Source organism: Cryptosporidium parvum, chromosome 7 (assembly GCF_000165345.1).
Source record: "Cryptosporidium parvum Iowa II chromosome 7, whole genome shotgun sequence".
Taxonomy (NCBI): domain Eukaryota; phylum Apicomplexa; class Conoidasida; order Eucoccidiorida; family Cryptosporidiidae; genus Cryptosporidium; species Cryptosporidium parvum.
This window is the reverse complement of record NC_006986.1, coordinates 775,722-791,742: the sequence shown is the minus strand read 5'-3', so window position 1 is coordinate 791,742 and position 16,021 is coordinate 775,722. Positions and strand designations below refer to the sequence as shown.

Here is a 16,021-nt window from a genome sequence, read left to right as displayed (position 1 = left end):
CTAATTAGATGTCAGAAATAGAGAGTGGGTTTTTAATTTTAGATCCACAGTGGTGGACTGATGTCAATATATCTGATAGTGCAAGGCATACGCTATTTAAGCTACTTTATTCTTGTATATTTCATACTAGCCATTCACTTTTCATATACTATTCTGTACTTCCACAAAGTGATGAATATTCTCATGAAATCAATAAATCATTTATAAAACCTTCTGAAGCGGATTGTAATTCCCAACGTTCATCGTTTGTAAATTTAACTTATAAACATGTAAACAGTATTGTTAAAGCATATGAAATAGCTCTTGATATAATTGAAACATTAAATAAAATGCCAACATTTGATATAAGATTTATCCCTGTTAAGAATGATTGTCTGAGCCACATATATAAAACTATGGGATTGAGTGATCAAACTTTATTCTGGTCTAACTCATATAAGTTTTGTGAGAAGCATGGCAACTTGGTGCAATGCGCAAATATAATTAATAATATATTTTCTTGTATTTGCCGAAAAAATATGTATTATATAAACTTCAACTCTGAAAATACAGATATAAATTCAATTATTTGTAAAAAATACACTGCCCACCTAGTTTCACATGGGTTCCAAACTTTTGAAGTTTCGGAGAGTCCATCGATTCCGCTATGGAAAGATAAACTTAATACAGTTCTAGAAAATGTAAATGATAACTTCTTTGATAGCCCTATTAATCGTACACTATTTGCGGGAACATTTGACAGACTACACCCTGGGCATAAAGTAAATATTACAGTTGCAACTTGGTATGCTAAAGAATTAGTAATAATTGGTATTACTGATAAGTTGTTTAATGCTAATAAAAGTGATAAAGATATCATTCAAGTAAGTTCTTTTACCGTTTTTAGTAATTCATTGATTTCATTTAGGATTTTTCCTTTAGAAGCGCAAATGTTCACTCATTTATCTTTTCTTTATCTCCTGATATTTCTGTTGCCATATTAAGAATTTCAAGCATCGTTGGTGGCGCAGATATTTTCGAATTTGATGCATTGATTGCAACACCAGAATCTTATAATAACGCAGCGAAGATTAATGATCTTAGAGTGGCATGCGGTTCGCCGGTAGTTAAATTAGTTAAGGTTCCATTTGTTTACAGACCCCTAATAAACCATTCCGAAGGAGTAAAGCCAACTAATGGATCATCAGTAAAATTCTGCTCTACAGGGCTTAGATATTCATTAAAACAAAACTTGGATAACCCGTTAAATCTATCAATATTAAGGAAATCAATTACGTTGTTACTTAATAAAATGCTTCCTTCAGAGTTGATATTTAATGATATTTCTGCAATAACTAATATGATATTCTCATTTATTGATGACATAATTTTTGAAATTCTGTATGGATGGAGAGCATTACTTGGATATGAAAAGGGCAGGGCAGTTTTTGAAAAGTGGTTTAGCCAATTAATACTTGAATTGGAAAAGGAAGGAAAAATTGCAGATTTAAATTTGGTTGAAAATAATAGTTTCTTAAGTATCTCTAAACATTTAACATTAATAATTATTTATCTAATTTCTACATTAAATTTAATTAAAAAAAAGAAGGTGGAAATTTCGCACGGTGACCTTAAAAAAATCAACTTATTGTTTAATAAGTTATTGATGGATGGAGATAGCAAAGTGAAGTGGGGATGCGAACATTCAGAATTTTGTATCCCGTACATATTTTGTCACTCTGATGTAGAGAAAAACATTTTTTTTAGCAAAGCAAGCAGCATAAAATATTCCGCCTTTGAATACCAATTTGGTGATTTAATTGGTGATGAAGTTTTAAACTTAGCATTAAATTATAAAGGAAGTTCTAATGTTGATATTTATGAAGATTACTACTTAAAGTTCGAATTTGTTAAACGAAGATTAGATGAATTCTTTTCAAGTAAATGAAATTGAGAGTAGATCGTTTTTCCAATGAAATACTCTTTCCTGAGTTGATGTTTCCAACTCTTCCACTCCTACAATCCATTCATATGTTTTTTTCTCAAGACCAATAATAGAAAAATAGAGAATAGGCACTTCTGAAACATTAATATCACTTTCGTAATAGTCTAAGTATATTTGTTTTGATTTCATTGTATCTCCAAACGGGATAATCCTGATGCTTGTCAAACTTGTGGATTTTCTTTCAGATATTGCATAAATTTCAATATTGGCCATTGAATTAACTGGAATTGCTTGCCTGTTTTCAATTTTCGTTCCATTACACTTTATTTCTACATAAAATTCATATCTAGATAGAAATTCAGGTATTAATATATTTGCAGTTAGATTTCCAGCAATTATAAACTCTGATTTATTTTTATCAAATATAATATTTGGAAAAAATGCCTTCCAATTTAATAACAACGGATTACTTTGTAATTCAATTAAATTTTTAATTTTTGTCTCAACAACCCACCTATAATTCCTTTTATCTGGTAAAAGCAATGCTTTTTTCCCTTCTAATAAATTTGAGCTAAATGAAAACTCAATTGGGTATACTCTAGAGTTATTTTCTAATGTGAAAATAACCCAAATGTTGCTAACCTTCCATTTATTGTTGTTTGACTTAAAGCAAGCCTGTTGGAAGTCTAATTTTGGTATCCATGAAATATTAGTTATCTTGGGAAGCGGAGGAATATTTGAAAATAAATCAAATAATTTGGAAGAAATAATTACCTTTCCGTTAATTTCCAGCCAATGAGTTACTAGAAGCTTATATCTGTTCATCTTATATATATTTGAGCATTCAATAGTGACAATTAATTCATTATCTTTCGTAATCATATTTTCAAATGAGAAAATTTCATTTGTACCTTCAGTTTGATCTATGAAGACTTCTGAAGTTAATAATTTGATTTTTTTCTCAGCTTCGTAATTTAGTTTTTTTTTTGATTTAATAACTACTTTTCCATTGTTATTTATACACAAATTTTGTTTTTGCATATCATTTTTTTCCCAAAAAATTATATCATCATATGAAATATTAGGTACTACAAAAATATTTAAATATTGTTTTAAATTGTTCTTGTTATTAAAAAATGATAATTTTGAGCCAAAATTTACGTAATTTATTCCTGAGAACTTATAGGTAACGCCAATAATAGATAAGTTTCCTGAATTTTTTGGAATCACTGCAATTGCTACTTTCACTTCGCCCGGTGTTGAGAATCTAGGAGTTGGTGGAATTACTACAGAAACCGGTGAAATCTCACATTTCACTTCACCTTTAATAATTACACTAAAGCAGTCAAGAATAATAGGAATTAGGAAAGGATTAAATAATGATACATAAATTGTATACTGTTTCTCAGCTTGCCAAATTATATTAGTTTGAGTTTCAACTTGAGATTTACCATGATTGCATATTTCCCTTAAATCATTGACTTTCTTTTCAAATGGATTGTATAAAAATAAGTTTGATTGGTTAGCTTTCAAGCTATTTAACACTGGGATCTTTGCATTGTTAACTTTGAGAGGAACCCATTTAAATTCTGGTTGAATAATAAACTTTGGATCCGAAAAATAACTAATATTTGAAGTTTTACAAAAAATCATGGGGGAACTATCTGTTTTTAGCATTTTGCTTTCGCAATTAGAACAATAATCATTTACTTTTGCACTGAATATAGAAGATAAACTAATTTCATTGTTACACTTGTAGCATTCGGTATTTAATGGAATTTGCTCGAATGTAACATCGAAGATAAGTATTAATTGCGTTGTATGAAGCAAAGTATTGAACAAATGGTCCAATGATTCAATTGAAGTGTAACAACGATTTTTACCGTTCGTAACTGAGTAATATGGTGCCCTTATTATTGGAAGTTGAATAGTATTGCTTATGATTGACAATGAGTCTATGCATTTAGATTGAATTATTTTTAGTGTATCATAGTTATATATAGGAGGAAAATATATAATTTTATCAAGTATTAGTAATAAAACTGTTGCAGATCTTGACGCACATCCAAATAAAATACTTGACTCAATCATTGTTATCAACGCTAACATTTCATATCTAGATGGGTATGCTTTTAACTTTTGCAAATCAATCGTGTTTAGATAAAATTTTCGATATGCCTGAAGCATTGAATGCACGCCATAAGAAACAAAACTGTTAACAAAAGGTTTTAAAGATGCAAGCAATTCATAATGGGCATTTGAACACTCTAAGTCTTGATATAAGCTCGTACCTCCATTAGATATAAGCGCTGAATAACTCAAAGATAGATCGTGTTTGTAAATAGAAAGATATTGTAAATAATTGTTGTCAAGATAAAGTTTTCCAGGAACATAATGTTTTTCAAACATTATACCTAATTTTTTTTCAGTTATTTGATCAAGTCTATAATTACTTCCCAATAAAATGTTTGAATTATTAGAGACATTACAAAGTGCACATTGAATATGTGTTGAATAATTATCTTCTTCTTTTAGAATGTGAGCAGCTAAATTTTGAATAATTTTCAAAAGATCAAAATTGTTAGTTCCAGTGTAAATACTTGAATACCACTGATAGGCTGCACATGAAATATAGTAGCTATGGTTATATATTTTGTTTTGATTGAATAGTTGTGATAGCTTAATTAGGATGATTCCTACCCTTCTTTTACTATTAATATTGAAATAAATTTCTGCGCATCCTATCAAAAACATAGCATAGTTATATAAGTCATTCCTTGAATAGTCCGGTGGGATATTTAAGTTAACAAATGGATCCAAAAAGTCTATTATTATTTTCCTGTCTAGGTAGAAATGGCTTACAAAATTCTCTATCAAAAATCGTGACTTTTTAATTATCAATTCATAAATTGAAACGGAAAAATCACTATTGTAATTTAATTTTGTATTATTGTCAGATATTATAAATCCATTCGTAAAATGATTTATTTTCCAAAGCAAATTTAGAGAAAGATTAAGCTTTTTAAGTATTGAATCAAAAAAAATTTGTTTTCTCGACTGTATAATATAAATCGAGTCGTTGTAATTTGTAGAATTGTAATTATTTGATTGTAGACTGACTTGTATCGGGATAGGCAAGTCTTGAATAAACGAGCTTAATGAATTAGATACAACTTCCCACCATTCCAATGAGTTTTCTGAATTAGAATAGAAATAATATAACATGGTAGCCTGGCCTTCAAAGCAATGCGCTAAGTAATAAGCAAGATCTAAATCATGGTCTTCTATTAGCTCCAATATTGAATTATAGTACATTGCAGATGATATGGGGGATCCCAAAGCCAAATATATTCCTGCAATTCTCATTCTATATCTAATAATTTCTAAGGTTTTGTCCTCTAATAACTCAATTTTTGTAATTTTGTCATATCCTTTATCTATGTATTTATTAACAATTGAATTGAATTTGCAAAAAATATTTAAAATAACATTTTCTGCAAGCTCGTTGATTGAATTAAATTGAATACCATTTTTATCTTCGCAGTTTAACTCTATCTCTTTGTTAATACTATCAATGATGTCGATATCAACTCTATAAATAAATGGATGGTCAGGGATATTCGTCTCATTGTCGAATATTTTGTTATTGAAACATTTTTTTTTTTTTAAAGTAACAAAAATAACAACATGGTCAATACAAATTAACGATCTTGGAATATTTGTTTTATTGCTATTTGAACATATTGTTCTATAAACAGTGTTTATCTTAAAAGGCTTAGTTTCTAATAACGACCTATTTTGGTTTATATAATCGCATTTCAGGCTTGTTTTAAGTTGATCAATATTCAACGAATAATGTATTATCGAATTTTGAATTTGCTTTATTACATCATCAAACAGAGCTGAATCAGCAGCTTTTGTCTTAACAAATAGCACCTTAATCAACGAGTTGTCAATTACAGAAGCGTAAATATTAACTGACATTCGGTTGTTTTATTTTGAAGAAATCTCAGAACCAATGAGGGGAGAGGGGTAATACAATTTCTGTTTCTCAAAAAGTAATTATAATATACGAGTTAAATATATTTAAGTGTAAAGGAGAAAATATGAAGTTTCAGAAAATTTTTAATAATAAATAATATTTTGTAAGAGCAAGGTTACTAATTTTCAAAAAAAAAATTAGATCAACATATAAAGACCTGATTTTGCTTCTCATTAAGATCTTTATATTAACTTTCGTCATTTGTACACACCAAAATTTGAATGTTTTTGTAAGCCATACAACCATTTTATTTCATTCTAAAAATTTGTCATGAACACCAAAAACTAATTAGAATTCACCGATCAAATTATTTAACGCAATGCGCCAAACGAAAATGTTTATTATTTAAAAAGATGCTTGGACTCCTAATAAACAAATATAATGTCAAATCAGGAGAAGAACAAATTTGCTCTTCAAATAGATACCCATTGGGGAGATCCATTATATGTAATTTATAAAAATAGTTCGGGATTCATACTTAATTTTGAAACTTGGAAATATGCAAAATCAAGATCCAAATCTATTGGAATTCTGCTCGAGATGAGTGATTCAAACGGATTAAATAAATATCCATTTTGTTTAACAATACTATCGTCAGGAAAACTGATAAATACTTTAAGCAATAGTCGAATATTCTTAGACAAGTTTATTAAATTATTAATCTCAAGCCCAATGGTTAATGAACTAAACAAATTTCCACTGGGCTATGGGCAGATTGTGTTTTTTGATGAATTGCTGTTTCTTGTAGAACGTGGAAGCCTACTTCTTTTTTCATGGAGTCGATCAAGACTAGAATGGGTTCAGACCCCTATTCTCTATCTATTTGACGCTTTTATAAGAAATGAAGAACAATTTAAGCTTAATAACTATATTTCTTATTCCAGAATGAAAAGATCTGGATACAAATTTAAAACTAGTTCAAATGAAAATAAAGTTATAGTCCAAGATAACATTCACTCGGACACAAAATTTTTAAAATGCATTGATGAGGCAGAACATGTACAGTATGGCACTGCTATCAAACAAACAATAGTATTGAGCTCTATTAATTCAAATTTGGAGAGTTATTTAATAACCAATTTAGAAAGCAAACCAAAAGATGGAGAAAAAAATGATCTATTTTTCGCTTCAAAACAACCTCATGACACCTTTTTAATAGGAAATAATATAACTAGATCAAATAATAATTTCATTGTGAGTATAATTTCAATAAACTCAGAAACTAGGCTTAAAGCATCGATTTATAAATTTTAGTTTTTCATGTTGCGGGCAAATTATTTGCTCTGGTCAAAAATCCCAATTTCAGCGGGAATATTTTTGTCTAGATGCAATAAATAACTGTATTAGTACGAGTGCTTGTAAGATGGCAAGAGACAAAACCAATGAAGCCTTCTGCCAATGATGATTCAATATATGAGTTGGACAGTAAAAAATTTGATCTTTACAAAGAAACTAGTGTTGCAAATGGCTGTTATAGACATGAAAGATATATGAAACATCCTCGTGCTGTTAGATTTGTTTTTGCGTGGATGCTTATAGCGCAAGTACTTAGGAACTACGACACTGGTGCGTTGCCAGTTCTCCTTGGATTAATTTCTGATGAGTTTGGACTAGACGAAATGAAATTAGGAGTTTTGGGTGCAGTACCGTATGTATCTGCGATGGCAACTGCATTTATTATGAATCACCCCCTTCAAAAATATAGCCAGAAATGGATAATAGTCACTTCCCTATTTTTCCTATCTTTTGGGCTCGCTTTATTAATATCTTCTACGACAAGTACATTATTGTATATTTCGAGGATAATCATGGGATCTATGCAGGCACCTTTAAGTATTTATATCCCTGTATGGGTCGACGAATTTACGCCTCCAAATAAACTTACAGCATGGATGGGGGCGTCACAAGTAACAATGATTATTGGAGTTGCTACAGGGTATCTTATTACTGGATTCTCTTTAAATTACCATAATGGATGGAGATATTCTCTTCTTGCTCCCTGTTTATTACTTTTAATTATGTCAATTTGTCTTGTATTCACAAAAAGTGAATACTTTAACGTAAAGTATTTTAATCACGAAGGCAGAAATTCGGAAATAGAAATGGGAGGTGGCAAAATGAACTCTGATGATGCAATTAGTTTGGATAGGCAAATTAAAGATAGCGCAGCAATTCAATGTTCAATTCCTTCTTCATGTTCAACGGAGCTCGTCGAAAGCCCTTATAACTCGATTGCTGTTTCAACTAAACTTATTACCCTAAATAAGTCACAAGAAAACATTTCAAATTCTAATAATACTTTTTCATTTGATACTCGAGTTCAGAAAATATCAGGCGATTTTTCTGCCGAAATTACTAAGTCTCGGATTGAAAAGAGCGCTCTGAGTGATTTAAACGACACAAAAAATACTGTTACGGTTGAAAAGTCGACTGATTTTCAGCCAACACTCACAACTCACTATATTTCCATTTCGAGGTCGCTATCACTTTCCGAATTTACAAATGGAACGTCTCAGAGTTCACAACCCCTAAATTCTAGTATTATTAATCTAAATCAAGAACCTTCAGCTAATGCAACAAACGAAGAAAAATTAGAATCGGAAAATTCAAAATCAAGTGTTTTAAAAAGATTAATTGCATACAGCAAATGGAAGTGCCTATTGGCAAATTCAATTTATATGCTTTCAATTACCACTCTGTCTGTTATTTACTACGTGGTTACAGCCGTACAATTCTGGACGACTAGATATTTACAGCAAATATATACTACTAGAGATGGAATTATTTTCATGTCATTCTCTGCAACTGCTGTGATTGCCCCTACTACAGGAATAGTATTTTCCGGCTTTATAATCGACTTTATAGGCGGGTATAAGAGTGAGCGCGGTTTATTTTACACTATGCTATTTTGTATGGTATCTGCAATATTTGCAACTTTATTTGGTGCACTAGCACTTATAGTCGATAATTTTACAGTCACAATTGTTGGCGTTTGGGGATTATTGTTTTTTGGATCATTTCTTGTTCCACCTATTACTGGTATTAGCGTTGGAGTTGTTGAACCACAAGCACGGCAATTTGCAACAACAGTTGCAATGGTAACTTACCACGTATTTGGATTTGCCCTTGGAAGCCTTTTGCCAGGTGCAGTGCTACAATTATCAGGTATTAATAGAACAGGGATGACTATAGTTTATGGCTTCTCAGGATTGGGTGTGATTGTCAATTTTTTTGCTTGTATCATTGCATATAGGAAACTACGCGCATCAAAAGAAAGCATACATACATAGTACTTAAGAACTCGAGTTTTCTTCCTTATCGACATATAGTAATTCCCAATCATTTTATATTTAAAGAAAGAGAATTACTTGTTAATTTTTATTTATTTAATAATATTATAATTGCTACTATTGCTATGGAAGCAAATAGTAAATTTCTCATGTCTTTCTCAATATAACAATTATCCCTTAGTATGCCTTTAAACAATTTGCGGCTGCCTTCTTTTAAAATTACTGAATTCGCTTCTAAAGTTTTAAGATCTTCGCAGTTAATTAGAATTGTATTTAGAGCGTCATTCAATGTTGTTTTGATTTTTTCCAACATTAAGTTTGCGAAGTCAATATTTTTGAGGTTAATTCTTTCCACTAAAGTCTCTATATACATTTTTACATCAAGAGGTTCATTGCAAATAAGTTCAGTTAATTGCAGAATCAAATTTGAATCATGTTGAATATTTTCAATTTTGAAATTTAATCCTCTAAAATTGCGATTGTTCATTTGATTCCTAGAAAGAATGATACTTTTCAGTGATAATCTCAACTCTTTAAAAATTCTATCTACTTCAAAATTTGAATCAAGTTGATCAACGAGAAGAATAATTAGTAGCTCGGAATTATATTCTTTCTTCAGAAATATCTATGGGCCAGTTGATTCTCCTATGGGATAAGAATTATGTCCACATACCGTATATTTAGTTTGCCACTTCAATTTTTTATAGGTATCATTTACCTTACTCAAAGCAGAATTCACGATTCTATCAATATATGAACTAAATTTTATCCTAATAGTTGAAGGACATTCTAAACTGAGTGCAAAAACTCAAAAAAAAATCAAAATAAAACTTACCCTTGGAAAAATGAGAAATTCGAACAGAGAAATCACTCAACATACATAATCCTAAAAAATCAACCCTAAACTGACCAGCTGACTTAAGCATATTAAAGACAAATAAAAATGACTGTTCATTGCAAAATTTTTTGAATTTTTATCCGATAGAAGATATCATATTACCAAACTATTAATGTCAATTGTTATGCGAAAACCCACAAGATAAGACATAACGTTGTGTATTTACGTGGAAATTATCATTGGGGATAATTTACAAAAATATGCTAAGACTGCATATTATTTTTCCTTGGGTTAAAAAGTGAAGATCAATTAGAAAGTAAATTGTTTTAATATTAGCATGATATAATTATTTATTATGCATTATGGTGCAAATAAAGTAGTGCCTACAGCAATCATGCCGCAGAATAAGTTTATGAACAACTACACAATTAATGGCGTTCGAAATAATATTTATAATTTTCATTCTCATGCAGAAAACAATAATTTTCAGTCTTTATCTCCGTGCATTAATAATTTGGATATTGTTAATTTGAACCAGCGCCAATTTATTTTACATAAACAATTTACACCGCCACAAACATCAAATAATTTACGCTGTGCTTCTCTATCGCCATTTTCTAGATTGGATAATTTAAAATTCAAAAGAGAACCTAGTAACATTTTAATTCAGAAGTATTCGACACAAATTATTATGCCATCCTTAACTTCAAGGCGTGATGGGTTGAATGCGCCTCCAGTCTCATTTAAAAAATTTAATGTATTTCAGCACTGCAATATACAAGGTTCACAATCATCCCCATACAATTTACATGCGGTTCCAGGTACTCCTAGCTCAAGAGAAACGTATTTCTTTTCTAAGCAGTCTAATTTGATTTTATCAGATAATAAAACTAACAAAAACTCTACTGATAAAGTAAGTACAACTATGTTGCCAAGCTGTGACAAAAACAAAAAAGCTTCGAAAAGTGAAAGATCTTTATTTTCTGTGAGTGCCTCTAACTTACAATTAAACAATGGAAATTCTGTTAGCAAAGCGGTTAGAATGGATAATACTCCAAAGGGTTCTCAGTATGACTCTTTTTCGACTAAAATTGAACAATCGGAAACAAAGTATACTGATGTTAATTCAGAATATCCATCAGAAACTTTTTCTCAACTTACTTCAAACAATGAAATAATTGAAGTAAAAAAAGATTTGATAAAAAGAGTTCCAGATGCAAGTAATGGTGTTTTACAAAGGTTAAAGCCAAATGAATATATAAAGATGGACGATTTAATGTTAGAGCCTGCTACTCAGAGAGGATCGTTTGGAGTTGTTTTTAAAGGTAGAATTAGATCTGGAATCTGGTCCAATAAAGAAGTTGCAGTGAAACGGTGGAAATTTGATAATGAAAGCAGGATATCGGAAGAACATTTTAAATCACTCGAGAGGGAAGTTTACGCATACAGACTACTACGCCATCCGAATATTTGTTCTTATATCGGAGTTTGCTTAGAACCTGGATTCTACGCAATAATCACAGAGTATCTCACAAATGGAAATCTTTTTGAATTATTATATGAAAATAAAGTTGTAGTATCTGCCTCGGATAGGTTAAAAATTTCAAGGCAGCTTTGCGATGCAGTTAACTTTATTCATCACAACAATATGGTTCATAGAGATATAAAGACAGCGAATATTATTCTAGATCGTTCGAATAATGTTAAATTGTGTGATTTTGGGCAAACTAGAACGATGAATATTGCAACTAAGACTAGCCCACCTGGTGTTGTTCTGGATGAAAATGGTGGATCGCCTAGGTATATGGCACCTGAGTGTTTTTACATTGGAAGGTCTATAGATGAAAAGTCGGATATTTGGGCTATTGCTTGTTGCTTATTGGAAATTTTTGGCGGCCCCATACCTTTTTATGAATACTCTTCAAATGAGGAAGTAATTAATGCAATTATAGTTGAGAAGAAGAAACCAAAAATTCCGTCATGGTTCCACCCCTCTATATCTAATTTACTCTCCAAGTGTTTCGAAAGAAAGCCATTCAAAAGACCATCTTCTTACGAGGTTCTAATGATTCTAAATGGGATAAATTCTGAAGATATTAAGGAATACGGTATGAATGTGAAGAGAAACATTAATGGCGACCTGGTACCAGGAAATAATGTGAATTGTAATAGCATCAATATGAGAAACGGAGGAAGAGTAGTGGGAAACTGTGTAGGAGTAGCACAACAGAAGAGAATAGTTGTTAGAGCGCCCCCTGCACTCGATTAGTTCAAAATTTATAGGTTATATTTAATTCATTATATCTGGAATGCGAGCATCGCTAGGTCTGGAATAAAGGAGGCTTAGGCGTCCACGATTCAACACAGTAGCCCACTAAGGTCCTAGTTATTGTACAAATGCGGCACACCCGTCGATTTACGATAGAAATAGGCAGGTGTTTAACATTCGATTGCTATTATTGCGAACCTGAGAAAACCACTTTGTTGAGATCACAAAATGATAAAGAGAGTTCGCATAAAATTAATACTATTGATGTTGTGAAGCCTGACTATTTGATAAATAGAAATGATCTTTTGTCTTCATTCTTTCCAGGATTATACAAAGTTACGAAAATCCAACTATGCAAGAATGAATTGTTAGTATATGCGCAACACGACCAACAATTCATTGATATATCCGTGTTGGAGATACCTGCGCAAGAAAAATGCTTGTTTCCCAGTACAGTCCATGAAACCCTGGCTAATGAAACATGGAATTTTGTGGTAGTTCTATTTCGCAAGGTGAAAAAAACTACCAAGCCAAAGAGAAAAAGGCTCGGTGCGAGTGTACTTGCTAGGAAAGGTCAAATCATATTAGTTGAGAACATACGGTTTGTTCGTTGCGGTAAAAGTCGATAGATCGAAAGAGATATCCAATTATATAAAAAGTAGAATGGCGCTAAAAAAATAAGTTATCTTCTCTTCCTAAAGCGGTTTCGGTTCTCTATTTGCCTCCTTTCTTCTGCGTTCTCAATGGTAGGAAATCGCTTAGCGTTATCATCTGAATCATACTCTAAGTCAGCGCGACTTCCCCATTTAATAAAATTCCCATATGAGACGAATCTTGTAGACTCCTTGTCAATATTTTCATCGTTCGTACGGGTCTCAAAATTTGCGCCAAAAGAGTAGTTGCTAGACGTATCATCCTCGTATTGATCGTTAATGTACTGGGCAGAATTAAGTTCGTCAGTAATGTTTTTGTGATTAAACCTTTTAACAAAATTTGTAATTTCATCAAAAACCTGTTTCAAAGCACTATAAAGCAACTCAGAAAATAATTCTTGTGGTAGGTTTAAATCTGAAATTAAGCACTCGACATATCTTAATAGCTGATTTGTGGGATTCGAAATGTTCCACTCAAACCTATCGTTCACAATGACATCTTCATATGACTCATTTAAACGAATCTCGCGAATTAGCAGTGAGTCGTTCCCTGGTCTGATATTTGAGGGCAATGTTACACAAAGAAATTGTAAATATAAACTTTTATAATTTTCTATCTCTCTTACTAGCCAATTAAACGCTTTTCTCTTTTCACTATTGCTCATAAATATAGATAAGTGTCTCTCGCGACTGAGATTTTCAACAAAGCCCCATAGGGCAGTGGAGTCCGAAACTGAGGACCAGATAAATCTTTCGGGCTTGAAGTTTTTTCCCTTGAGTGTAGAGAGTATCGCCGATGAGTTAGATCTCGAAACTGAAGAAATGTTAGTATTTTCAGCTATGCAATTGTCAGTAAATGAGCTTGTGATGAAGTGCCGCAAGTTGACTGATAATGGTATTAGTATAGGTTCTAAAATTCTTGAAGTGAAGTCTTGATTACAATCAAAGTTTAAATGATTCTCACTCAATTTACAGGAGTGATTTAATTCTGTGAATTTGATTAGAGTGTTATTATCGTTAATAAAAGATGACATTGGCCCACTGGAAGAATATTCAATAAAAAGCTTCTTTTCCTCTCTTATTTTTGTGGGGATTATAGAACAACCAATACATGAGCTGAATAGTAAGATATTTTTCCCTAAAGATTTATTATTTGAACTATCATCTATACGTTTCATTTTTGATTCCTTTAAGCCATATATTGCACATTCTGAATCAATAACACTTTCTTGGCTTTCGTCATCTTTTTTTTCAAGTTCGAAATTATTGTATTGGCAAGGATTTGAATGAACAAAAATCTCAGGATTCGGTATAATCGAATTGTCATTTGATCCATCTTCAAATGTATTTCTTCTGGAAAGAGTTCTTTTCTTTTGAATAATTTCTCCACTTTTTTTAGAATTAGAAATTTTGGGTGCTGTCAATGGGTCATGAGAAATTAATCCTAAATTTATCTTGTTATAATATTCACATAACTTGAATACAACATCTTTCTTCCTATTAATTGAAATAGTTTTAGTACCAGGATCCCTCAAAATTATGCTCAAAATAGATTGATTTATTCCTGTTGTAGCAGAGATATGAGTTTGTCTTAATCCTGTGGCACGTAAAAAATCGAATGTCTTGCTTGTTATTCTCTTAACATCTGCAATGGTGATATTTTCGAGTTGAATATTTTCAAGGAGATGATCTTCAAATATTAACTTTTTTTCAGACATAACTAAATTTGGAGAGGGCTTTGCGACAAATTCGTCCGACCTGTCATTACTCTCCATCCGCAAAACATTTTTTATTTTTCTTCTACCCATTTTTAATTGAAGTGATAATATAATTGGATTAGCGCCATAATTTGATAAACCTAAACTTTAAATCAATTTAAAATACAAAATTAAGGAAACAGCTTGAACACAACATAAAATGGTCACCTCCTAAAGAAATTGAAGCTTTATAATACAAATGTTCTTATTGATTCAAATTTTATCTATCTGTTTAATTGATAGCTCCTTCAAAAATTCTTGTTCTCACCTCTTCTAGAATCCCCACACGTTTGCATAACCCCACAGGCATACATGGCAAAAAAAAACTGTAGATTTATCAAACACAATGATGGAATTTAAATATATAGTTGTTTGTGTGATTTTATATTTAATTCATGATACAATTGAAGCTAATTCTATTCACAATAAAATTCAACTAGGAAGTTTCGCAGAATACGACATATTAGATATTATCGCTAATACAAAAAGATCAGGTACAAACTTAAGGAGAAACCTCTCAAGTTTAGAAATTAACAAACAATTCAATAGTTCTATTGTGCCAGCCTATATGAAGATTAACCATGGAGCATGTAAAGAACAATATAGAGAGCAAACCATTCACATATCATCCAGTCCTGTATTCATTAGTTTAAACTATTCAATAGACAACCAAATTGAAGTAAATGGCACCGACTCAATATCAATTAAATGTTGCAGTACTATTATTTCACCTAAATTGATTACAAATGTAAACACAACGCACGTAGTTGATTTGATTGATTAGCCCATCGATATTTAAATTAATACAAGGCAACTAGTGTATATTAGCAGTGCAAATTAATCGGAGAGATCTAAGTTATTTGTCCGCCACCTAATTGTCCAGCTTCATCATACTTGCATGCAAAATGATAATAAGAATAGATATACTGCAGTAAAAGGCTTTCTGGAAATTGTTTGAATCTTGATTTATTGCTCCAATTAGGGAATTTTAAATCATCAAAAACGCTACTCAGTAGTGTTTAAAATATTTTTAGGGGAAGTGGAATATCAATAACTTTTTCCCTCAACGAGTTTTGATTAAACTCGTTATGAGATTTGACATCAGCCTTATTGTATCTTCATTAAATTCACTCTTTGCTAATCATTTGTAATGATTGAAGTTGTGATATTCGTTAATCAATTTTTGACACAATGGTTTTCCTTCCCTATTAATCTTATCATTTTCCATATATAACTTTAAATTGGTAT

At 31.2% G+C, this 16,021-nt stretch overlaps 9 protein-coding genes across 9 annotated transcripts; 6 read left to right on the top strand and 3 right to left on the bottom strand.

Annotated features, from left to right (window-relative positions):
- Window positions 1–8: 8 nt before the first annotated feature.
- cgd7_3480 (cytidylyltransferase (HIGH family) exon-1) lies at window positions 9–1,927 on the top strand (the record flags this gene model as incomplete). Its single annotated transcript, XM_628510.1, has 2 exons — window positions 9–863; window positions 908–1,927. 2 exons carry the CDS (start codon window positions 9–11, stop codon window positions 1,925–1,927), a joined length of 1,875 nt encoding a protein of 624 aa, XP_628512.1.
- On the bottom strand, window positions 1,916–5,908 carry cgd7_3470 (large low comlexity protein, potential zinc ribbon; the record flags this gene model as incomplete). The annotated part of the gene is made up of 1 exon (XM_628509.1): window positions 1,916–5,908. One exon carries the CDS (start codon window positions 5,906–5,908, stop codon window positions 1,916–1,918), a length of 3,993 nt encoding a protein of 1,330 aa, XP_628511.1.
- Window positions 5,909–6,347: 439 nt separating this feature from the next.
- On the top strand, window positions 6,348–7,220 carry cgd7_3460 (hypothetical protein; the record flags this gene model as incomplete). Its single annotated transcript, XM_628508.1, has 1 exon — window positions 6,348–7,220. The coding sequence occupies one exon, from the start codon at window positions 6,348–6,350 to the stop codon at window positions 7,218–7,220; it is 873 nt and encodes a 290-aa protein (XP_628510.1).
- Window positions 7,221–7,348: 128 nt separating this feature from the next.
- On the top strand, window positions 7,349–9,256 carry cgd7_3450 (major facilitator (MFS) superfamily transporter containing 12 transmembrane domains; the record flags this gene model as incomplete). Its single annotated transcript, XM_628507.1, has 1 exon — window positions 7,349–9,256. The coding sequence occupies one exon, from the start codon at window positions 7,349–7,351 to the stop codon at window positions 9,254–9,256; it is 1,908 nt and encodes a 635-aa protein (XP_628509.1).
- Window positions 9,257–9,344: 88 nt separating this feature from the next.
- On the bottom strand, window positions 9,345–9,743 carry cgd7_3440 (hypothetical protein; the record flags this gene model as incomplete). The annotated part of the gene is made up of 1 exon (XM_628506.1): window positions 9,345–9,743. One exon carries the CDS (start codon window positions 9,741–9,743, stop codon window positions 9,345–9,347), a length of 399 nt encoding a protein of 132 aa, XP_628508.1.
- Window positions 9,744–10,449: 706 nt separating this feature from the next.
- cgd7_3430 (protein kinase) lies at window positions 10,450–12,363 on the top strand (the record flags this gene model as incomplete). Its single annotated transcript, XM_628505.1, has 1 exon — window positions 10,450–12,363. The coding sequence occupies one exon, from the start codon at window positions 10,450–10,452 to the stop codon at window positions 12,361–12,363; it is 1,914 nt and encodes a 637-aa protein (XP_628507.1).
- A 128-nt stretch (window positions 12,364–12,491) lies between these two features.
- Window positions 12,492–12,992, top strand: cgd7_3420 (hypothetical protein; the record flags this gene model as incomplete). Its single annotated transcript, XM_628504.1, has 1 exon — window positions 12,492–12,992. The coding sequence occupies one exon, from the start codon at window positions 12,492–12,494 to the stop codon at window positions 12,990–12,992; it is 501 nt and encodes a 166-aa protein (XP_628506.1).
- A 53-nt stretch (window positions 12,993–13,045) lies between these two features.
- On the bottom strand, window positions 13,046–14,824 carry cgd7_3410 (SNF5 like protein; the record flags this gene model as incomplete). The annotated part of the gene is made up of 1 exon (XM_628503.1): window positions 13,046–14,824. One exon carries the CDS (start codon window positions 14,822–14,824, stop codon window positions 13,046–13,048), a length of 1,779 nt encoding a protein of 592 aa, XP_628505.1.
- A 295-nt stretch (window positions 14,825–15,119) lies between these two features.
- On the top strand, window positions 15,120–15,557 carry cgd7_3400 (hypothetical protein; the record flags this gene model as incomplete). Its single annotated transcript, XM_628502.1, has 1 exon — window positions 15,120–15,557. The coding sequence occupies one exon, from the start codon at window positions 15,120–15,122 to the stop codon at window positions 15,555–15,557; it is 438 nt and encodes a 145-aa protein (XP_628504.1).
- Between the last annotated feature and the right edge of the window lie 464 nt (window positions 15,558–16,021).